We start from the raw sequence: 24829 nt of genomic DNA on the forward strand, positions 1-24829 counted from the left end.
AAGATATCATCAGTGTGTGTTGAGCACCTCAATAAAATGTAAGCTAATGTAAACAATCTGTTCATTATGTTACTCCTACACCACAGCAAATAGCTCGCACAGTTACGATACACTTGATGCTTATTTTAGTTGAGCATAAAACGCCTTAAAGCAGTAGAATGAGAGCAGCGATTAAAGAAGGGGAACTGCAACTAATGTCCACAAAGCAGGAAAGACACCTGAAACCTTCAAGTTCGCCACTGCCTTATCATGGAGGTGGTCAGATTTCAACAACAAATGCGTGGGGAAAGCTAATCCAAGCAGGTCAGAGAGGCAACATAGGAAAAACTATTTCAGACTCGAACTTGACGGAACCAAACCAACATAGTCATGAAAAGCATAAGTGAGCAGATTATCGACTCGCTATTCATTTAACGGTCATGTAACCAGTTAAATTCCAGCTGGGATTTATCAAAAACCACATAGGTCTCACTTTCAAGAACAGACCTAGTTAACCAATTGATAGACACGCGAATGGTCTCAAATCTCATAAATAAAGACACTAATTTGACTTCTATCAAACATATCGGAGCAGAGGTGAAATACTAAGCGTGATCTTAATATAGCAGCCATTTCAACCTCCCTAGGATCATGTGATTTAAACTTTGATCACGGCAAAATCCAAGCACAGCATGCTCTGCTCGTTTCGAAGACAAGAACAGAACGATTTGGACATCGATGAGCAGGCATACGACCCTGAACAGATAACCGGAAACACTCGTACCAGAGAGTCGGATAACCAAGCGAAAGACCATGTGAGTATACATGAGGCAGAGCAGAACAGAACAATGAGTGTAAGATTCGAACAACAAACGATATGTCAAACAACACTACCAAACGCGAACTGAAACTGAAAGCCAACTTCAAAATTTAACCTCTAATGGAATTAGTCAAAAAATTACTTCTATAAATGGATTTCCATGGCTTTTATCGTATTTTCAATCAACATCCAAACCGACATAAGAAAAGAGAAAGAGATTGAACCTGATTGCGCGAAGCTTTGATTAATTTCGTTTGGACTTCAATACAAACGAATCCAGCCTTTGAATTGGAAGTGACAACAGCTGAAATTTTAAAGTCCTTTTAATAACTATATACTCGACAATACACCCTTTGATTCCAAATTCCGTCGAGGTTCAATGGCGAAGCAGTAGAGCAACCATAGAAACAGAGTCGACGAAATCGAAGCTCATGAACAGTTAGTAGACCTCAGTTCATTTTCCTTCGAGTTCAAAACCAAGCTCATTAGTGAAGAATCAGAAATTGTTGAATTTTTATTTTAAATATAGAGAACGAAGAAACGAATCAGATTAAACACAAAACCACAACAGATTTTTTTTTTTGTATTTTCTTTACAGACTAGAACCAAACTAAAATTCAATCGAGAAGAAGAAGAAAGACCATTGTTTCTTAACCCTCCGTTTTCTGCTCCAAAAATTCCCCCCAGCAAAAAATCCGATTGAGTCCTGTTATGAAACGAACCCCGGATGAATGTAGGGCTCGGATTGAACGAAATCAATCCAATGCCTCACATTCATCCAACGAATCGTCTCTAGGACCTTCCAATCGCGTGCCTCCTCTCAAAATCGAGCGAGTGAATAGAAACGAATCTTGGCATCAGAAAATCCGTTAGCAACAGCAAGAGGATAGGTAGAGGGACGCGTGGGTTAGGCTTTGATGCTCACTCGCGTAAATTTTGACGATTTATTGGGACGGATTTGAGGCCTGGCTTGCGTGTTCTTCAAAGACGAAGAACAGTCGCGGAGGGGTGATTTGGGATTAGGGGTCTGTGGGTTTGACTGAGGGATTTCCTGTGGGTATATGGGCGGGTCGGGTCATGGGCAAGGAGGGGTGATTTGGGCTGGGGTTGGAATGGGTGTTGATTTTGGGCTGGGGTTTTTAAGAACAGATTTGGCCTAGATTTTGGGTCTTTTTAAGACCACCTATTTTACTCTTATTTTCTTGTCCCTTTTATTTCCTTTTTCTCATTTTTAAATTTTTTATAATTTTTCTAATTTTTATAAAGATGTAAAACTAACATGAAATCCTAATTATTTCAAAACAAAGACTAATTAATTCCTACAATTGTTTAAAAAAATTATTTCATGACAAATGCAAAAGTGAACTAATTTTTTGATTTTTCATGTTTTGTTCTAAACAAATTAACCCTTAATTGATACTAAAATATAAAACTAAAGCCTAAATGCAAAATGCATATTTTGTATTTTTATATAAATTAAAATGCGACAATTATCAAGGAAGTGACACCGAAATGCACAAAAATTGTAAAAATAAAGAAAAGTTATTTCGTTGGAATTTTTGGAAATTATTCATATATAGGGCAAAAATCACGTGTTCACATAGGGCAAAAATCACGTGCTTACAGCTCCCTATCATTTTATTCCTGGGACTTGAACCACAAATATCTCGTAAGGGTGGAAAATGCAACTGCACCTTTTTATTAGGAGTGGAACGATCTCAATTTCATTTTATTCCTTGTCTTGCCTTTTTCTTTTTGGTTGAAAGAGTGGAAAATTGAAAAGTGAGATTATTATTTTATTTTTTTTTTGGTTTTTGTGTCTTCTCATTTATTTATTTTTTGGTTGGTTTGGCTAGTATTTTGATTCATGCACAAAAGAAAGTTAATTACGAACCCAGTGACTACGACGTATCGGGTCTAATCAGATTCTTAACACATGCTTATCTCTTGTTTCAATTTTCTAATATGCAGCAACTCTGAATTTGCTATTATAAATTACTTGAGTGATCCATATTATTTTTGTCGGGAAGTACTATTTAGTGGTAAAATATTTTCTACCAAATGTATTTCTATTCTCAAGACTCGAACTCTAAACCTCTAGTAAAAAATAAAAAGTATTTACCATTTTACCGCAATTCGATAATAAAATGTTTAATATCTTCATATTAATTGACTATACCTATTGTATGCTCAATGTGGTGCTTGCAATTCAATCATCTATTGGCCCAAATAGGGTCCTTTCTTCATAATAATATTTTGGATAACCACATAGGCTGAACGAACAATTTTAACAAAGATTTTCAAGAAAATATAAGACTTATAAGTTCGGGATTGAACTTATAAGTTATTTGGAATCATTTTTGTTATTATACTAAAATCTTTTATTATATTAAATAAATTCAATAATTTATATATATTAAAAAAAATCATCTTCGCCCTATCGTGCTGCAGTTCACATTATGGCACACTTATATACAAACTTTTAAATATTCAAAAAAACAAAATCAAGTGATGTTTATATCCAAACACTTAGAGGGAACGTTGCAGTAATAGTAAAATTATTTTCGTGTGACTGATAGGTCACGGGTTCGGGTCGTGAAAGCTGCCACTAATGCTTGCATTATGGTAGACTGTCTACATCACACCCTTAATCTTAAGGGTACGGCCCTTCCCCGGACCCTGAATGAATTCGGAATGCATTGTGCATCAGACTGCCTTTCTTTTTTATATCCAAACACAAATTTGAATTTTCACAAATTTATTTCTAACTATAATTTCAAAAATAAAAGCATACTTCTTTTTCAAATTTCAACCCTAATAAATAAATGTAATTTAAGTCCAACAACCCGATCCATCACCCAAACCCGTCCAGCCAAACCCGGGCGATAAGATACTGTCAACAACAGTCCAATCTCAGGCGAATCTAACTTCTAAAAGTTTCGCCGGAAATTCAAGAATCAAGCTCCGCTTTTCTTTTTCTAATCGCTTTGCTCCATTATTCAACGAATAGAGCTAAATTTGAGAAATGGATGTTACATTGGCGACAATATTATTGGGTATTTTACTAGCTGTACTCATTGCAATACCTCGACTCCGCAGTAAATCTGGTAAGCTTTATCCAATTCTGTAACAGCTATTATAATTTGTTTTTCTATGAATCTATGTGGGTTTCAACTTTCAAGTGTTTTTATATCCAGAATTGATGTTTGATTACTGTCATTTGTGTTTTACTATACAGATCAGCCTGAAAAGGTTGCCTCAAATGCTCAGAACCAGGTACTTTAATTTATAGTTAAGTAAAACATTTTTGGTTGTCTGATTTGGTCTATGATGAATTATTTTTGTTGTTAAATTAGGTAATATATTATTGATGCATTGCTCCCTTAATAACTATGGTTGTAAAATAATAGTTGTACTGATTCTTATTGTGTGTAATAAAAATTCGATCTTTGGACTAACTCAACCTGAAAAACCAACTCAAACAATGAGGAATACCCAAGACCATATAAAGGAGATTGCCACTCATATACTATTCTAATACCCCTGGCATGCCCCGGACGGGACGTCTAAAGTTAGAGAAAGATAATGTGGACGGCCCCACATTAGGGATGGATCTAACTCTGATACCATGGTAAGAAAATGGATATTGGCTTGCTCAATTTTCAAAAGCTAGCTCAAATGATAATGATTTCCTAAGATCATATTAGGAGACTGAGACTATAGGCCGTACAATTAACTGATGGGTGATTCTAACATTGTGAGAAGACAAAGACGCAGAGACTGTTGTTAATGGTGTGACATCTCAAATTACTCCCGTTTATTTACAAAAATGGATAAAACGCATGGATATATCACAAAAGTTGTACGTTCCTTTTTTTGTAAAACGCATGAATATATCAGTTGTAGTGGTGAACTTTGTACTTTACTCCTCGTGTACTAGGTTTATCTCTATATAGATGATAGGCGACACACTGCTTGAACTGTTTTTTTCCTCCTTTCCTTGAGATACATGTTTTATTCCTAAACCTTGTTTGTGGCGTTTTGTTTGGTTTGGCGGGGGTGAGTGCTTAAGGAAATGGTAAAAGGACGGAGAACAACAAATTGGGTGGTGGTGTTTGAAACAATTATTCATTGTTGTTTCTCGCTATCGAAGTATTTGCTAGGCAACTGCACAAAGCTTCATAACTGGCTGATCTTATAATTGCATATTGTTTGTGCACCAGCACTTGTATAATATCTTCATATCTTTCAATTTTCCTTTTTTCTCTTATTCTGCTGATTCCTTTTCTTTTTCTTTCTTTTTGGATGTGTTCTTTTTGAACTGAAGGCATTCAAAACATATAACAAAGCTGAAGTTGCGCTACATAACAAGAGGACTGACTGCTGGATCATTATCAAAGAAAAGGTTTTATTAGATTTCTACTTGACCACATAAAGTATTACTTACGCTTGTATTAACATTAACCTTTCCTTTTAATGTTAATTTCCTAATAGGTTTTCTTCGTTGCTTTTTCTGTCTTTAGGTGTATGATGTTACCTCATATGTTGAAGAACATCCAGGGGGTGATGCCATCTTAGATCATGCTGGCGATGATTCAACTGAAGGTTTCTATGGGTAAGTCTTTGTCAAATATGTTTCTTTCACAATTTCAGTTACAGATGGAAATGCCAGAGGAGATAAATGGTTACAAATAAAAATGTCCATATTTGTCTTTTTGCTTTAGTGTCCCTCTGGTAATCCAATTCTTTTTGTTTTATAAGAGCTTGTCTTAAATATGTAATCGTCGAGCATACTTGATCCTATTCTGTTTGTGGTTCTCAGTTCCCGCCATTGCCTTATTTTTCGAAGTTTCATTCTTGGCTGTTGTATCATCTAAATAGTTGGATTTTATTAACCATAAAAATCACGGTCACATTCATGTTGCAGGCCGCAACATGCTACACGAGTATTTGAAATGATTGATGACTTCTGCATCGGAGATCTGGAAAAATGATTACTTCCATGGATTGATAGGAAAATATTTATCCGGTTACAATTTGCCGTGTTGGCGTGTTCCCATCTTCTAATGCTCAATCTCTGCAGTGCTGGCTTTCCCTATTTCAGTTTGTACTGTGGGCCTTCTATTTTTAATCAGCTTTCCATGGATTTGAAACCCAATTTGTCATGTCCGTTGGTGTATGTACCTCGGCATTCATTAATTGTTATTTCCAATTTTCCATGCCCTCATATGCCTTAGAGGAATCCATGTCGGAGTTCATTGTAATGGAGAGCCCAAAAGGAAATGTCAAAAATCATTTTAACTGTTGCTACTGGATTTGGTTGAGTATAAGCTTTGCCATAGAATAAGATCGACAACTTATACTACACACTTGTTTAGGACATTTTAGCTTGAAACAGGTCATGTTCTTGTCAAACAAAGCAAGCAATTATCAATTCATTTCGGCCACCAGCAAAAGCCAAATTATGCCCATGCTTCTCTAGTTCAATCTGAAAATCCAATCTTCTTTTCAAGCTTCTACTAACATAATCCCCTAAAGTTTCCAATAATATTACTTAACCTTGGTGAGATGTTATTTACTGTCATGATAACTCTTTTTGCATCAAGCAAAAGACACCAATTGGAAAGGTAACGCTTCACCAGAAAACAGGCACTGGAAATGAAATCCTAATTGAATAGTTTTCTGTATGTGAAGCCTACACAGTATCTGCGATCATCAATAGTTCAATACAAACTGATATAGTCTAAAGATTCTTCAAGAGGAACTTTGATCTTTGGCATCTTATTCAGCACATTACCAAGAAGCATAGCTGCCGTATTTTTATATGCATGTAAAATGAGTGTTTTTTCTTCTTTCGATTCGTATTAACTCGCATATTTTACAAACCAAAAGAATCAAAATCGAAATAATACAAATTCAAACCGAATAAGCGAATACACATAGAATCTACTACGACAGATTTATCTTGTTCAGCCATCCAATATGTCAGAGAAACATCTTAAGCTAAAATTACAAATAACATTACAATTGCAAAAACCAACCCAAGCATGGGAGGTCTGTATGTGAAGAATAAAGTGATGAATTTAATACCCAGAAACAATAAGACCGATCATTTGCCACCGTCTAACTGGTCAACCAATCAAATACAGCACCAGAACATGTTAAGCTAACATTGAAATGGACATCAAATTACAAATAACATTACAATTACAAAAAACCAGCCCAAGCATGGTAAGGCCCGAGTGTGAAGAATGAAGTGATGAATTTAATAGCCAGAAACAATAAACCTTACACTTACAACCTATACCAATGAAGTGCCCTTAGATCAGGGATACATAACCCAAAAAAAATTGGTCCTGCAATTCCTTGGTCACTACCACCAAGGGAGCAAAAGAATCACATAATTTACCACTGTTAGGATCTTATCTAAACGTCATATTTCTTCGGTTGGCGCCACTGAGCTAGAGTTCTGGATAAAGAACTAATGATAGCAACCTTAGGTGTTGATCCATTCTTTCCAAGCAAATCTTTTCCTGCCAAATCTGTAATTTTAGGAACCAAATGCTTATGTCTGTCGATCTGCAAAAAAGGGATCGATGATGGCCTCAATTGCTAAATTCAATATGTTTAACCCAAATAGGCCAACTCAGACACCGAAAACGGTTTTGATTTTCTCCACTAGAGTATCAATATAAACATGAGATACTACTCAACAGATAATGGGAGTTAAACTGAATATCAGAAAATCAATCAATCAATCAATGAACCATGCTTCAATCCTAAGTTAGTTGTGTTCTCTAAGCTAGATAACATAAATAACTATGTCTTAATCCCAAGAAAGGCAGGGTCGGCTGTATTAACCTTCATTTTCCATGTCGCTCCATTTAAACTTATGTCAGTCCAACATTATATAAAATAAAATAAATAATAAAAATAAAAAGCATAGAATAATAAAAATAAACAAGTATCAAATATAAAAATTTAGAACTAAATATGTGAAAAGATGAGTATCTTACCGGAAATTAAGGTAATAGATGAAGTAGTCAAACACAACTACACAAGACAATTAAAAATCTCTCTAGATACCCTTAGGTACCTCATGTAAGGATATTATAGTGTGAGACATTATATGACGCAACACCCTTCTCCACTTGTAACCGGATTTTGAATTTCACATGAATTTTAATACATACTAGTGTGAGAATTGACTTACTAAAGATTGATTATGATACCATATGAAAGATTCCAAGCATCTAACTTAAAACCTTAAAAGCAACGGCTGATTAGTCCAACTCAAGACGTTTTAAACTCCTACAAATACACTTATACACCCAATATGGTACGTTATAAAATTCAAGAAAAAAGAAAATAAAATTGACCGAGTTAGTGGAAGTTTCTCTTTCCTGATCCCATAAAACGTAATAAAATTCAAGAAAAAAGAAAATAAAATTGACCAAATTAGTGGAAGTTTCTCTTTCCTGATCCCATAAAAATAAAAAGGAGTGCTTCCTTTTGACGCAGTAGAATAAAATTGCTCTTTGCTACATCTAGTCAAGATGTTTTAAACTCCTACAGATACACTTATACACCCAATATGGGACGTTATAAAATTCAAGAAAAAAGAAAATAAAATTGACCGAGTTAGTGGAAGTTTCTCTTTCCTGATCCCATAAAAATAAAAAGGAGTGTTTCCTTTTGATGCAGTAGAATAAAATTGCTCTTTGCGACATCTAGTCCCCCCCCCCCTTTCAGGTAATTAACCAGATGGATAAAGCGAACTCTGTATCATCGACAAGCAGATGATATGAAGGAATACAATGATCTGAAAGCTGGTGGCTTAGGAGGGCATACCTTGTATATCTTCCCATCCTTCAAATGATACCGGATACCAGACCAATTGATGGACTGAGAAAAATGGGAACGCATCGCAGACAATGGGTATAAGAAATTGTCAACGAGCATTGCAATGAATACCTGCTCGATAAAACATCATTTAATAAAACATTAATGACTTATTGTGATCAAAAGCTACAAAACAGGACCATACAGTGAATTCATACTCAAAATATAATAACAGAAAAAAATGGTTTATAAATACCCTCCGTCCAAAAAAATACACGATGTTAATTCTATTAACAAAAATACCCTCGCGACTAACGGCAGAATTGGTGAGCCTTTCATTTAATGACGTGGCGATTTTTAACTGGGTCACGTGGCAGTCTTTGACTGGAACAAAAAATGGATATTATTTCAACCCATTTTCAAAAAATGGAAATGTTAGACCCTCCATGGGTTGAAATAATATCCATTTTTTGTTCCAGTCAAAGATTGCCACGTGGCCCAGTTAAAAATCGTCACGTCATTAAATGAAAGACTCACCAATTCTGCCATTAGTCGCGGGGGTATTTTTGTTAATAGAATTAACGTCGTGTATTTTTTTGGACGGATAGATGGACGGAGGGTATTTATAAACCATTTAGCAAACGATAAGGGTAGTTTTGGCCCTTTTCCGTTCTTTTTATAGGTAAAAATAAAACCACCTTTGACCATGTTTGACTATATGAACCCTCTGTTTTCAATATATAAAGAACAAATAAATTTCTTAGTTAAAACATTTTAACCTCTCAAGGTGTCTAATTCATGTGCAAATGCATCCACTTTTCAAACTTATAATTGTTTGCAAGAATAAGTTCAGTAAAATCTTGTAGTCCACAAAGATCAAACCACAAAAAAGGGGGGACAAAAAGGAAATGAACTGTTCAGCCTGTGTTGCAAATCTGAATGGACTTACAAGGCACCAGTTATAAGAAGCAAGTGATAGTTGAGGTGCCTCGGGAGACAACATATTGCACAAGTGAACTTCAATTCTTGTCAAGTTCCACATGGAAAGAAGTTCAATCAGTGTGCAGATGGCAAGGCATCCAGCAAGTAACAACCCTGACAAAGTACCAAAAAATCATATCCAGCTTAAAAGAGGATGAAATATGCAAAGTTCCCAAAAATTACTGTAGCATAAAGAGATTTTTCAAGAACAATTAAGAGCCATTTAACATTTCAAGAAGCACCACCCAACCCAAAAAAGATCTTGCAATTCCCAACTACCTGGAATTGCACACTGGTATATACGCATAGCCGCTACCTAGGTTCAGAATCAATATCATCATTACGATAATCTAACGATGCACATGACAAAGTTTCCAGCACAAAGTATTCTACTTCTACTCACACAACAGTAGTGTGCTCACCATTACATTTCAAGACTGTATCATCAGGAGAGTATCCTTTAAAGTAAAATCTCAGTGCTGCTGCCACATGAATCCCAGCCATGACGTATGGAGTTACAAAACCCCAAGACAGATAGCAGTGGGTTGTAAATAAAGCCCGATTCATGATCCAGTTAACTTTTGTTGTATATGACTCCAGTACAAATGTTTGCTTTCTCAAATAATTCCAGTATCTACACAATACCACAAGAAACTATAAGGCGAGCCTACAACAAGCAGTTATCATAATTTATCTCAATATCTCAACAAAGAATTTGATATATTTTTCACAAACCTAGGGAAGGTAAGATCGCTTGCAAGAGGATGTGGAAAGACTGCAACTGGTGGTGATGTAATGAGCCTCTTGTGTTCCTCTAGAAAAAATAGCAAAATAAATAAATAAGATTAAGAACCTAAAACGTCCACGCCAGAACCAAGATTTTGCAGAGAAGAAAGTTAGTAAAGTGGAACTACTCACAATTAATTCCCAGAACATCCTAAAGCTAAATAAGAAGTACCAAAACTCAGTAAGTGGCAATGGTCGTTAAGAGGTTCACTATTCAATATCTCCAAGAGGGTTATATAATCACCCAAAATACTATACCGAAACAATTACTGCAACAAAAAATGCAAACACCTACTTAAATTATGCATGTGCCGAGAAATTTCCTCCATTGTCAAGTATATTACTACAATACTACATAAAGAGGACTAGAGGAGAATACAAAAGTTCAGAGAACAGTAGATCTTTGCATATTTATGGGTAAGAGATGCATAGTCAGGAGAATTCGTAAAAAGCAGATAGTTGCAGAATAACACAAAAACTAGAAACTCTGTATCCTTGGAATTTGGCTCTCCCAACTATGGTCTACGAGGGGAATATGCACCAGCTGCATTCCCGCTCTTGTGCAGTAACAGTTAGGGGTGAGCAACGGGAGATAAACTTTACCAGCTATAGCCGCTAGAGTCATGTCATCTGAGTAGCCACCATCTCGAAGCGCTGACACTACACCATGGCGGTCGGTTCGAAAATCGTCTGCATGCATCTGGAATTAAAAAGGTACAGAATAATTTGTAACGAGATGCAATATATGAGTAACAGGCTTGACAAGAAGGGAACATCGCTATACTCATGAAACATGGAACAAATTAAATGGTAAAAACTAACCATCATGCATCCTCCCCAGAGGAAGAATGTTTTTCCACCAGTAGCAAATCCCATAGAACATGGCTGTAATTAAATGACAATGAACCAATACGAAACAGGAAGTCAGCAAAATGTTAAACTAAGTTAATATAAGACCTTTGCAAAGTGTATGGATGTACACTAAAGACACACAAGGGCAACATAGACACATCACCCCAAATCTTATAGGAAGCTCAAAACCGTCATGTTAAAGGAGAAGGTTCAAGTCGACCAGGAATCAGCATGTAAGAGCTGGAGTGCATTTCTTTCCAATGTAAGATATAATAACAGAAAAAAAACGCAAAAAACTAACAATTCTGTGTGCAGTTAAAAGAGGAGATAGAAGAGTGCAAACTATATAACTTTAAGCAATCATGGAAAATTAGTGTAAGCAATAAAGTTCTAAATATTCCCTTATTGATATAAAAAATATTATGGAAAAATGAAAACTTCAACCAAGATGTAAAATTGAAAACCAAGAGCAGAATGAACAAAGTACAAATCCAACACCTTTCAATTAGTGAAAACAAATGATTACGATAATGATAGACAAGCTTACTCTAAAATCTCCCTCCAGATTACAGAGATGACGCATTGGAAATAGAAGCAAAAACCAAAAGGAACTTGACAGACAACGTGCACAAATGAAAATAGAGATATGGGCATAAATGACATACCATGTGATATTCATAAATGCAGTAACTTCCCAAAGTTCCAGATGGTAAATCGAGAGGATATCCTGTTTGAATAAAGATCTGGCAAGCATACAGACAAAGTATTACATTTCCCAGTGTTATGGGTGAAATGGACATTTGATTAGTGAGCTGGCATGCTGTGCCAAAGCATAAAGTTGCTTCAGGATTTAGAAGATATTACCTCTGGATTCTTCTCCATTTCAGTAGTAAGGGCTCCAATTGATCCAGGGTGCAGTCTAACATCATCATCAAGGAATAAGACATACTTGGTGTCTTTATGCATTTTCTCCACCCCAACCTGTAAAGAGCACCATTATTCAGGTAAGGAAGATCAACGAAGCAATAGTTCATAAAATAACCTATTTACAGCGACCACCTAAATAATACATCTCGATTAACAGATGCCGCATTCCTTCTAGTCTAATCCCTCTTCTTCAAAATCCTTACACCCATCAGTTACATCAAATGGGCTAAATAAGCTCGAACAAGATCTGACTGCAATCTGACTCTTCTAAGGGACAATGGTTCGAATTGGTTTGTCCCGAAACAAAGAACGGAAGAAGCATAATTCGGAAACTGGAAAAGTTGAGAGAGAAAGAGAGATGGGGGGAGGGAGGGAGGAGGAAGAGCAGAATCAGAGAGAAATAGGATGGGTTTCATGTGGGTAGATGACTTCTTTCTTTACTTTAGAAGTCTAGAGACAGTTGAAATAGAAAGAGAAATTCATGTACTCGCTTTGTGGCCTTCCCTTGCATCAGTCTGTTATGCCTACCATTAAATGCTTTCAATTTTTCAAGAGTTTTCAACATTTCATGCTCACGGTACAAAGCATATAAAATTTAAGGGATATTTTGAATTGTTTAAGTTGAGATTCAAGGAAGTTCCCTTAATGATAATTTTACAGTATCCTCTCTTACTAACTCATGCACCAACAAGAAAAGCACAACCCTAAACTCTGATAGTACAAATTGCTCCATCTAGGAAAAGCAAAGAATGGTAAATCCTGTAACCATGCAATTCTCAAAGAGATAAGGCTTGGTTTCTCTCATCAACATAAAGAAGACGAATTAAAAAAGGAATCATGATACATACCAATTGATTGTGAATCTTCTGACTACAAGTTGTTGACAGGCCGGCTACAATAATTTTAGCATCAACATCCTGTGTGCAGAACACAAAACAATGAAGAATTTAATACATGCAATGGGAGCATGAATAGGCACCCAGACTGATAAAAATTCTAACTAAATGACACAGAAAATGCCATATCAAGGACATAATTGAGGTAAACAACTTTCATCCTTCAAATAATAATGAACATCTTTCTTTTTTGGTAAGGCATAAAATTTGTTAAGCGTCCTACATTGATTGAGGAAATGGGTTGTTGTCTCCTTATATGGTCTTGGACAATAGTCATCTCTCGAGCTACTCGAGAGGTTGAGTTAAGCCCAAGGTCCACTTTCTTTACATGGTATTGGAGCCAACCCCATTCTTATTTTTGGTTTACCCGATATTGTGTCCCATGTTATGTTGTCCCCCCTGCAGATATCCAGTCCTGAGCCGGGGGGGGGGGGGAATTAGGAAATAGATAGGAGGTTTCATAAAAAAAAGCCTCTCTTTGAGCCTTTCCGTTTTCTTTTTGATAATTTGCTTTTGTTCTCTTTCGTACGCCTTTTTCACAAATCTTAAACTTTATTTGCAAACATAAAATTTCTTTCGTGCCTCTATTTTTTCCATTTCCAAATTTCTTAAATGTGAACAGTAAACAGATTTTTCAGAAAGGTTAAAGGAAAGAAAGATAAGACCAGTGAAAGAAGTGAGTACTGATGATAGAACCAATGATGATGCAACGCAAATCAAAAGGCAAACATTAAACTAATAACTAATACCAAGTCTTCAATTTAGAGATTCACGATTGCTCAACATAGAAAACGAATACCATGAGAAGTGTGCAATATAATGATATAAGCAGATACCAACTTTTGAATGCAAAAGAAGGCCTAATACCACACCTTAAAATCTGCTAGCAATCGCTTCACAGCATGATAAGCAGGATCAGCGGTACTTTCAACCACAAAAAGGAACTCCAAAGGACCACCATAAAGAGAAGTGATCTGAGCCATTCACAATGGGAACATAAGCAGACCAAGCAGACGATAAATTACCTGGACTAAGTGTGAAAAAATGGAGCACATAATTCAAAGTTTTTGTCATAGATCCAAACAACATGAATATGAATAAGATACCAAACAGAGAGCTAAAAGACACAAAACTTTTTTTGATGAAGTATAAAATTTTCGTTAAGAAAGGGCAAAACATGCCCACATACAAGAAGTATACCAAAAAGTAGAAACACCTCACAAAAAGACTAAATAACAAAACTATTAACATGTTACTATCCATTATGCTGTAATGCGGGCTTCTCAGAAGCAACAAGTAAGATATTAGGCAGCAACCTGAGATTATTTTCAAGCAGGAAAAAGGCCATAAAGAATTGTAGCATAAACGTAAGTCAAGACTTCAAGTAACTCAGCTTAATTGAAAACTCAAAGGCTCCCAGCCTAAAGGTTTCTTATCGTTTACCTGACTTCTCCAATTGTGTAGATTGTGCTCTCCAAACCCTTTTAAAGGCATTACAACTGAGACTGGGGGCAAGTTGACCTGATTTGAATGCTCAAGGTCATTGATATCCTTTGTAAGGAATGCAAAACTATTGCCACATCTCATACTATCCTTCATGCGTCGAATCTCCCTGCCCCTGCAAAAAGAAACCAAAAGCTGCATGAAAATCACTACTTTCAGAATCCATTACCTACGCCAATTATAAATTATCAGCAAGAAAGTGTGCACCATAAACACTCTAGATAGATTATAAGATCGCATACCTTACATAAGCAGCTAAAGCCCATCCAAGAGCCAGTACTAAGCAGATAAAACATCCCTGCAGATACAAAGTCGCATAAAATGCCAAAAAAATAGATTAAAAAAACGAGACAAGAAAGTTCAAAAGTGTGAGTAATATAGTTTTTCTTAATTTGTCAATTACGGATCAAATGATTAAATCACACACTGATAGAACACGGAGAAGTTTAGCAGATGAAAGAGATTTACTCATGTTAAACATATCACCAAACAGTGATTAGATGAGGATCCATTAAAAGTAAATATTAAAAAAATGTTGAGAACCCATTAACAGACAACTGAAACTTTATACATATGTTTTGTTTGTCTTCAGGCACATTAAAACTTTTTATTCTCATCCAAACAAAGAGATATAGAAGACAACCTTAAAATAGATAGCTTATTTTTATTAGTAACCTCCAATAGATTGCTTTCATGCACTTTATAGTATAAGCCACCATGACTTGACATAATTTAAACTGTTTACTCAACAATCTGCACCCTAATAATTTCCCTTTTCCATTTGTTAGATTTCACAATTCACACCATAATTGCCTCCTGCAGTGTGTTACTGTAGGTATCGACTTTCTTGGTTTATCCATGAATCTGCCCTATTAAACCCAATATGAAAGGACATTGAGCTATAAACACGAATGAGCTATTTTTTTCAAATTCTTTCATTATTTTTTTAATAGTCTGTGCAAAATGAATTTTTTTAAAAGCATCTTGTTGCAGTCATTCATGGAAAGGGCATTAACGAAATTGCGTAACACCAAAGCAGACTTTCAGAATAACAACCTAGTGTAATCCCCTAAGTGGGGTATGGGGAGAGTAGGATGTACGCAGCCTTACCCTACCCAGGAAGGGGATGGAGACTGTTTCCGATAGACCATCGGCTAAAGAAAAGGCGGTAGACTTTCAGAATAAAAGGGAAAGAAATAAAAAAATAATAATTAGAGAAATATTGTCTACTGCTATGGATTGAATCTTGCAAAAATGCTGGGTAAGGCTGCGTACAATAGACCCTTATGGTCTGGCCCTTCCCCGGACCCCGCGCATAGCGGGAGCTTAGTGCACCAAGCTGCCCTTTTGCTATGGATTGAATCGGAAAAACAGATCGTCAGCTCTATCGAGCATCGACTAATATCCTTAATCTGTCAACAGTATAAGTTTACAATGATTAGAGACTCCATTAGCTACAAATATTGAACTCCCTAGCCAATTAGGGCTTGAATAAATTCCACGAAGCTCAAAAATTACTGGTTTTAAAGGGATTTTTACACAAATAGCCGTCCATATTCATTGTTTACTTTTTCTAGCCATATACAAAGTTTATGCATTGATTATACACATATAATACATAAATTATGCATATATTATATTTTCCCGTGCTATTTTTAGTTTAAGGAGTTGGGTGGGCAGCTATTTGGGTTAGTTAAACGGTTTTAAATAACCATCATTGGCATCACACCATGAAACACTTGAAGCGACCAAAATGGAGCTTAAGTGACCATCAGCTTAAAATAAATGGAGTATTCCACGTGAAATTCATACTTGAAGCTTACAGATAGAGAGTGCATATAAACTGGAAATTCGTTTTGTCACCAAGTCCCTAATTCTAGAAAGAGTGCTTTCAGGAATTAAGCCATGTAGTGTGCTACACCCGTCCACTAGTCTAAATTGCCAGACTGATTTACAGACACAAGATGGTTCTGCCTTCTACATCATATAAAAAACAAGTACTCTTTTTATCTTGGCAAAACTCCATGACTATAGATAAATCCAAGAAGAATATGCTTGTCAATGGCTCTCAATTCTGAAGTCTGAAGAAAATTAACTGAGAAAAAAAAAACTCCCAAACTGCGAACTACCACGAATGCAGCATAACACACATTGAAAGTTCAACCTTTTGTAATCTTATCCTTTTCCTCAGCATTATATTAGCAACGAAATTCTCCATCAAAAAAATATACATAGCGAATTTTAATCCACGTAAATAATGAAATAAAATCAAATTTTAAGTCTAGTCCTTAGATCTAAACCGTGCCAAATCTAAAACACATCCAATAAGCAATTTTCTAAATTTTCGAACAAAAATAAAACAGCTAATTAATCTAAAACGCAAAAAGAAGCAGCGAATAAAACTAGCAGCTAATTCAATAAAAAGTAAAACGGAGCAGCGGAAAACAATAAATACCTGGATCTGAATAAAAACCGCGAGGGGACTACACAATGCCCTGCTAGCAGAGAATAAAAACTTATCGAACGAATCAAGCGGCAACATTTTTATTTTTATTTTTTCAAAAAATGTATGAGATATATAAATATATGTGTGTGTGTGTGTATTTGTTGCCTGTTTAAATTGGCGCGTGAGAAGTGAAATGTGCTAGGGCAAAACAATGCAATGCAGTGCCCTAGATCTGAGAGTAGAAATTTTGTAAATTTCAGTAGTGTTCTCTCATATCAATCACCATTGAAGGGGAAGAAGAGAGAGAAACACTAAAGAGAATGAAGAAAGAGAGAGAATGAGGGGAGAAATGAAAGGAGGAAAAAGGAGAGATTGTGAGAGACCGCGTAATTTTATATTTCGAAGGGGGGAAATTGGATTAGAGAGGAATATGCTTCATTTGTCCTTATTTTATCATTGCTTAAAATGTTAGTGATAAGAAGAAGAAAAATATTTAATTTGTAATTATTTAATTTGAATGATTTAATGAACTTTCGTAATACAAAATTGTGAAGATTCTAATCAAAAGGAGTCAAGAACTTTTATTATTCCAAAAAAAGTAAAAAGAATCATATAAAATTGAAATAAGTAGATCGAGAATTTTTAAGTCGCAGGTTTGTCGGAAACATCTCTACCTTCACAAGATAGAAGAAAGATCTATACACACACTACCCTCACTACACTATACTTAAGGAATTATACTGAATTTATTATTGTTGTTATTTTTGCTGATACATTTTATATAATTTTTATTTGCAAGCCTAGGAAAGTTTTTGCTCCGAGCATTATTATGCTCTCTATTGGGTCCTTTGGTTGGAAAAAAGTTATTATATGATTAATTATTTTGAGATTAGTTATTCGGGATTAGTTATTTCACTTTCCCATAGAAAAAAAAAATGCTACAATCATGATATAACTCATGATATAACTAATCGCGAGATTAGTTATATCACGATTTTATCTCAACCAAATATAAAATAAAATTATCTTAAAATTAATTATATTTTATCCTTTATATCAAACGAGCCCGAGGTGGACGGGGGTTCTCGAGTGAGTTGCTCATTATTGTGTTGGCCCAACTCAATGAAGAGTATTTGGTGAAATTGTTTGATGGGGAGAAAGTCTAGTTGGCAAACTAATAATCAGAGATAATTGAAGTGTTTTCATCACATGATGCATGTGGATTGAGTCATTTCATCCTCTAATGGTGCACTATGACTTTGAATTTTAAATTTATTGTCAGAAGGGTATCGTAATTTGATGTTTATGAGTTCTAAAATTATTGCGTTTAAACAAAAGTGATTGAATTTGGTCGAAACCGCAACTTGACTTCTTGTGACATAAATTTACTAAAGTTGAAAATTATTACTATTATTTTTAATATAACATTATATGAGTCGAATAATTCTTGTAATTGCAACAAATTAATTATACAATCATATAGTAGTAAAGATCCAAGAAAAAAGTGCTTGTACTTAAAAACACTTTTTTCGGACAGGGAGGAGTTGTTCCGTTGGTGGTTATATGTAGGGGTCCTCTCCAATGGGGAGTAGGCGCGTGCGAATTTGCACGTGGTGAGGTGTTTGTAGTGTCGTTTTCAGACGAAATTATGATGCAGCACACATTGGATGCAATATTCTATTCATGTGAAACACGTAGTTCCAAATAGTAAATGGACATTGGACCCCACCACCCTTTTATCCATTTTTATTTCTTATTCGATTTTCAAGATTTGGTGTTAATTTAGTCAAGTACTATAAGGAATCTCCAATAGTTCAAAAACCAATTTCCAGGATCTTAATTTAATAAAATTTATAATTAAGGGGTCGTTTGGTTTGAACACGGCTTAGCCGAGATAAATTATATTGGGATTATTTTTTATTCACTATTTGGTATGTTGTATTAAAAATGGCAATTGCATAATTTTTAAGAAGAAGATATAAGTTATCCCGGTGCTAATTACCCCGCGCTCTATAAGGTATAAGTTATCCCTGTGGTAATTTTAATCCCGGGATATCTTATACCTGGTTTGCTAACCAAATTGTTGCTCCCAAACACACACGCAAATATACGTGATCGACAAGTAATATAGGATTGTAAGAGCATGTTTGGCTTAGCTGATTTAGAATAGCTGATAAGCATTAGGTGCTGAAAAGCACTTTTTAAGTGCTGAAGCTAATTTAAAAAAATAAGCAGTTACGTGTTTGGATAAAAGTGCTGAAATTAATAATAAGTAGGTGAAGAAATAGGTATACAAAGAGTTTTATTTTAAAAAGAAGTATTTTAGGGATAGAATAGTAAATATTTTGGTCAAACTTAAAGTGTTTATAAGCTGAAATTTGATAAGTTGGGGAAGACCAACTTATGGCTTTTGGCTTATTTTTGTCTTATAAACACTTAACTTATAAGTACTTTTAATTTTACCAAACACGTAGATAAGCCAAAAAGTGCTTATAAGCCAGTTTGACCAACTTATAAGCTTAGTCAAACACCCTCTAAGTCCAGATATAGTACCCACAGGGACTTGTGATTAACTATCTACTAAATTAAACCCAAACAATCAATTTATTCAAGCGAATCCTAAAGTATGGATATTTAACTAAAATTAATCTAGACTAACAAATTAAGAGATTAAAGAAAACAAGATGGCGAATTATAGAGACGAATTCAATGTGAGTGAATATTCTAGAGGTATGGGTTAGCTAACAATCCCGTTGAATTTTCCACTTAAATCGCCTAATTAATTTATCTGGTTTATTCATTGACAGGGTTAATATTGATCGTAGCCTTCTCCCGAAGTACAACTTGTCTATTCAAGCTAATCTAACGCCTATATTCCTATGGAATTAGAATTAACAAGAACGCATTAATAATTCCTGTATAATAGCCAAGTAAAACGATTAGGTATATTCCTATTTTAATCACAAATCTAACCCCCCCCCCCCCTAGAGTTAAAATCTTGCTCTACTCAGTCTTATATGCAATCTAGAATTCCCTCTCCCGAGTTCAATCCTAGATTTGTAAATAGTATTCAATTGGTGATCAAGCAATCAAATAATTAAGCACAAGATTGAATAAATAAACCAATATGATAAAATAATAAGAACAATTCAAGATTCAAACTACAACGTTCATGTAGCACCCAAAACTCTAGAACTAATAAACTATGAGATTATAGGAAGAGAAGAAAAACTAGTTAGAAGCCTCCTCCAAGCGTGGTTTGTATTCTCCCACGTGAATTCTCCTTCAAAGTATGCTAGATCTCTTCAAAGTGGCGTCTTTTCCCTCAAAAATAGGCTTAGTCTTTCTTTTATACGTGCTGGGCAGGTCTAGGACCGAATAAACCGTTTCCTGGGTAAAATAGGACAAAATCACATCACCGACGCCCTAGGTAGCGCCAGGCACCCTCCACGGCGCTGCCAAATTTCAGATTCTGTTTATGGCGCCACAGGTAGGGCTAGGCGCCACCTGTGGCGCTGCAATGTACAACTTTCCTGTTTTTGTCCGTTTTGGCTCTAATTTTGCACATTTCGCCCCCAATTGCTCCTGAATTATTCCTACACATAAAAATATTTCAAATTAATATAAATCATTGTATTTAACATCCCAAATTCACAAAACAAAAATAAAGTATGAGGCGATATACGTAGATATATATATATATATATATATATGCTTTAAGCTAAATATCAACACCCCACACTTAGACTCTTGCTCGTCCTCGAGCAATGGGACTATCAAATAAACCCTCAACTACGTATAAGTCTCAATTATTGAGGAGCAATTCAACTTTTAACTACACACTTTATCCTTGACTATGATCAATATCGACACACAAGCATGAACATACAAAATTTAACATTCTTTCCATTTAAGTATGCCCAAGTATAATATTTCAATTCAATCAATTCCAACAACCTATTTGTCACCACCTAACCTCAAAAGTCGACTTGTAACCACTCAGCATGCTCAACTCATGCACTCACACAACAAGAAAATTTACAACATCACCAATCATTCATGAGATCATGTGCCTTTACCAACAAACGAAAGAGTGAATATATATTAGTCCACACATTCAAATGTGCTTTTGAATATAGATGAAGAACATCACACAGTTGAACAAAATTCGCTCACTCTCACAAAGAATTCATATGCATCCCGTGGTCGTACCATAAGTTTGCCCGTAGTGTATATCTCTACTAATTTAAGCTAGCCAAATCTAGGATCAATTAGGACATTAAGATTGTAATGTATGCTAAGGGACGGGTATGATACATTTAGAAATAGAGACTAACCCTCTTAAGCACTTTAATAAACTACATTCACAACTCAAGCACATATTCCTCTTCACTTGCCACAAACCATATGCAACATAGCCCTTACTTTTCATTTAAGCACTTCTATACTTCCACTAGCACAAATCAATAAGAATTGGAGGTCTGTGTTTTTCTACATTATTTGAACTATCATATTTTTTTTCTCTTTTCTTGCAATTTTTTTTTCCTTTCTCTCCTTTTTTTTCGCATACTCTATACATTAAAGTTCATCGGCTAGTGACTTTTGATTTCAACTTTTAGTGCACCAACGGGCCTTTCCATGGTTCCACTCAAAAACTACTCCCTAATATATCACCTTACTTCTTTTAGCGACTAAGTGCCTTAGGAGGTAAATGTTCAATCAATCTCAAACTAAGAACAAAATAGGAGTATGACTTGTAATGTGGTTGCCAAAAGAAAGGTCTCTAGGCTCAAAGGGGCTAGCAACGGAAAATTTTATTTTTATATGACTAGCACATCCATGACCAAGCAAGAAACGCCTACATCATCTCCTAAATTAGCACAACTTATAATTTTGATTCGATTAACACACGGGGCAAGTTCTAGACTACACAAGATAGCACAGAAAATCACAATCCTCACACACACGTTGCACGTGACTCAATCAAGACGGTTTTGTTCAACTCTCAAGTCAAGCAAGCACACATATTTGAGAAATTTAAACAATATTGCACTATGTGGCATACAAGTTAAACAACTGAGAAAAGGCATCACAAAATAGGTTATTTACTTTACTTAGGCTTCACAATTCAAACCAAATACACGGAAAAACAGAATGTATGTCATAGTCTAATGTGCTAGCATCAACCATGTCAATGAGTATCTAAGAGCGACTCAGTTTTTTCCTAAACTACTCCTAAAAAAAAGTAATAAAGTACCTGGTTCGAGCTACCCCCTTGGAAAAGAACCGATGCCCAAAGAAAAATCAAGGGATACTACCTAGCTATTCTAAAAAAAGAAAAGAAAAAAAAATCTTTTTGGTTTTTTAATCAGACTTTATCCCTCAAGAAAATTGTCCAAAAGGTCCATCGTCAGGAAAAATCCGAACTTTATCTAAAAAAAAATTTCAATTTTTATTTTTTTACCTAGACTATGTCTACTACGAGTTTTAAAAGAAAAATTAAATTAAAAAAATAGTTTTATACAATTACATTTCCGAAAGTAATTTTTTCACCCACACTTATATTATGCATAGTCTTCGGTGCATGATCATAGAGAAAAATATTAAAACAAGGGTGAGAACTACTCCCTGAGGCCCTCTCGGGCCTAGCTCGGACGTGATCCTCAATCTTAAGGATCGGGACGACCCCACACTTAAGCTCAAACATGTTCATCAGCTTCAACTTCGGGTACTCAGACTTTCCCTACTCTGCAAAATAAAAACTACACAAAACTTGACACTATATATATATATATATATATATATATATATATATATATATATATATAGGCTGGGTTGCCTCCCAACAAGCGCCTTATTTATAGTCGTGGCACAACGCCATTGCTTTCACCACTTTTTCTTCCATTTTGAGGATATAAATTGCGCCCCCAATTTTGCATCAACTTTTATGTCACGTTCTTGGGGCGATGGTGTAAAAATAATTGAACCAAGCAATAGATATCACATTTTTCACTTCTTGCCCTTAAGTGAGGAATGTAATTTTGCCTCCTTGGTATGGCAAATTTCAGAATATAAACACTTTATTCCTTATCCATTGACTCCTCCACATGCTCGACTGGATCAATTCCCATGTCACCAACCAAACACAATGTTAAAAAGTGTTTAGAATGAGGTCCAATACGCTCCAACTCAAAAATTGCATTATTGTTGACATCCTCAATTTTGCACTCTTCGTCAACCTTGGCATCATTAATTATATTTTGGTCGAATAGTTGAAGTTCCTCTTTCTGTTCCCTAAGCTGGCCAGTATCCACAAAAATTAGTTGTAGGGCATCAGACGCCTCAAACTTTTTATTCAATTTATCCTGCATGTCATTTTATGGTATTTATGTTATGTTATGGATTTTATGGTATTTTATGTTATGTTATGGATTTTATGTTGTTTTATTATGAGTCTATTGATAGTACTAATATAGTGTCTCTTGTTGCCTCTTTGAGCCGAGGGTCTCCTGGAAACAGCCTCTCTGCCCCTCGGGGTAGAGGTAAGGTCTGCGTACATATTACCCTCCCCAGACCCCACTTGTGGGATTACACTGGGTTGTTGTTGTTGTATCCTGCATGTCATGGATATCTGAGCCAAATTGGTCTATCTCTTGTCTTAGCTCCGCTCTTCCTCCTATCAGTTGTTCTGTCATATTTGAAAGACCATCACAGAGAGGCTCATGAGATTTTATCAGTTGAGCTTGTTCCTCTAGCCAAGATTGGCTCACTACATCTGCTTCTTCAAAATTTGCCTATTGCTGGTACTCATTCTCTTCATTTAGTTCTTCTATATTGGCCTTCATTCTTGTGATTGTTGCCCTCATTCTTTTCATATCTTTTTTGAGTTCATCATGTTGCTCTGCTACTTGCCTCAAAATATCTCTAATATATGCATCAGGTTCCATATCTTGCACTTCATTACCCCTATCAAACTTACAAATATTATTAGAAACATCATAATAAGAGTTTTGAGAAGGATAATAAGAATTAGGACAACCATCCCAATGACCACCTTGACAACCACACACATTACAACATTCATGTAGCACCCAAAACTCTAGAACTAATAAACTATGAGATTAAAGGAAGAGAAGAGAAGAGAAGAAAAACTAGTTAGAAGCCCCCTCCAAGCGTGGTTTGTGTTCCCCCACGTGAATTCTCCTTCAAAGTATATTAGGTCTCTTCAAAGTGGCGTCTTTTCCCTCAAAAATAGGCTTAGTCTTTCTTTTATACGTGTTGGGTAGGTCTAGGGCCGAATAAACCGTATCCCAAGCAAAATAGGACAAAATCATGTCACCGGCGCCCTCCACGGCGCTGCCAAATTTCAGATTCTGTTTCTGGCGCCATAGGTAGGGCTAGGCGCCACCTGTGGCGCTGAAATGTCCAACTTTCCTGTTTTTGTCCGTTTTGGCTATAATTTTGCACATTTCGCCCCCAATTGCTTCCGAATCATTCCTACACATAAAAACATTTCAAATTAATATAAATCATCGTATTTAACATCCCAAATTCACAAAACAAATGTAAAATATGAGGCGATATACATAGAAATATATATGCTTTTAAGTGTGGTTGAAACAATAGTCTTTTGTTACAAAAATAAATTTTAATCTTTTTGCAAATTTCGTTTACAAAGTATTTTTTTTAGAAAAGTCCTTTTCTTATTCAAAAAACAAAGAAAGTGTAAATGCTGAAATTTTTGGGAAAAAAAAAGTTTTGTTCATTTATTCAACTAAATGCCGGAATCCACACGCT

The 24829-nt window shown here is 35.5% G+C and overlaps 2 protein-coding genes across 4 annotated transcripts; one reads left to right on the top strand and one right to left on the bottom strand.

The window, feature by feature from the left end:
• The first annotated feature begins 3647 nt into the window (after positions 1-3647).
• Positions 3648-6109, top strand: LOC104218112 (cytochrome B5-like protein). The gene is made up of 5 exons (XM_009768513.2): positions 3648-3906; positions 4038-4075; positions 5127-5204; positions 5323-5414; positions 5727-6109. The coding sequence occupies exons 1-5, from the start codon at positions 3825-3827 to the stop codon at positions 5791-5793; spliced, it is 357 nt and encodes a 118-aa protein (XP_009766815.1). The 5' UTR covers positions 3648-3824; the 3' UTR covers positions 5794-6109.
• Positions 6110-6862: 753 nt separating this feature from the next.
• Positions 6863-17452, bottom strand: LOC104218110 (uncharacterized). 3 transcript variants are annotated; one of them, XM_009768510.2, is made up of 14 exons: positions 17042-17452; positions 14829-14884; positions 14527-14701; positions 13956-14057; positions 13036-13104; positions 12125-12241; positions 11926-12003; positions 11231-11293; positions 11012-11108; positions 10358-10436; positions 10045-10256; positions 9591-9736; positions 8651-8773; positions 6863-7378 (listed from the first exon to the last, which is right to left on the bottom strand). In XM_009768510.2, exons 1-14 carry the CDS (start codon positions 17126-17128, stop codon positions 7226-7228), a joined length of 1557 nt encoding a protein of 518 aa, XP_009766812.1. In that variant the 5' UTR covers positions 17129-17452; the 3' UTR covers positions 6863-7225. The 3 variants fall into 3 exon arrangements, with proteins under 3 accessions (XP_009766812.1, XP_009766814.1, XP_070003972.1); XM_009768512.2 differs by having other exon boundaries at positions 14527-14721; positions 17042-17383; XM_070147871.1 differs by lacking the exons at positions 14829-14884; positions 17042-17452 and having other exon boundaries at positions 13956-14108; positions 14527-14602.
• Positions 17453-24829: the final 7377 nt, after the last annotated feature.

The sequence above is a fragment of the Nicotiana sylvestris genome, chromosome 6 (assembly GCF_000393655.2).
Source record: "Nicotiana sylvestris chromosome 6, ASM39365v2, whole genome shotgun sequence".
In the NCBI taxonomy this organism is placed as follows: domain Eukaryota; kingdom Viridiplantae; phylum Streptophyta; class Magnoliopsida; order Solanales; family Solanaceae; genus Nicotiana; species Nicotiana sylvestris.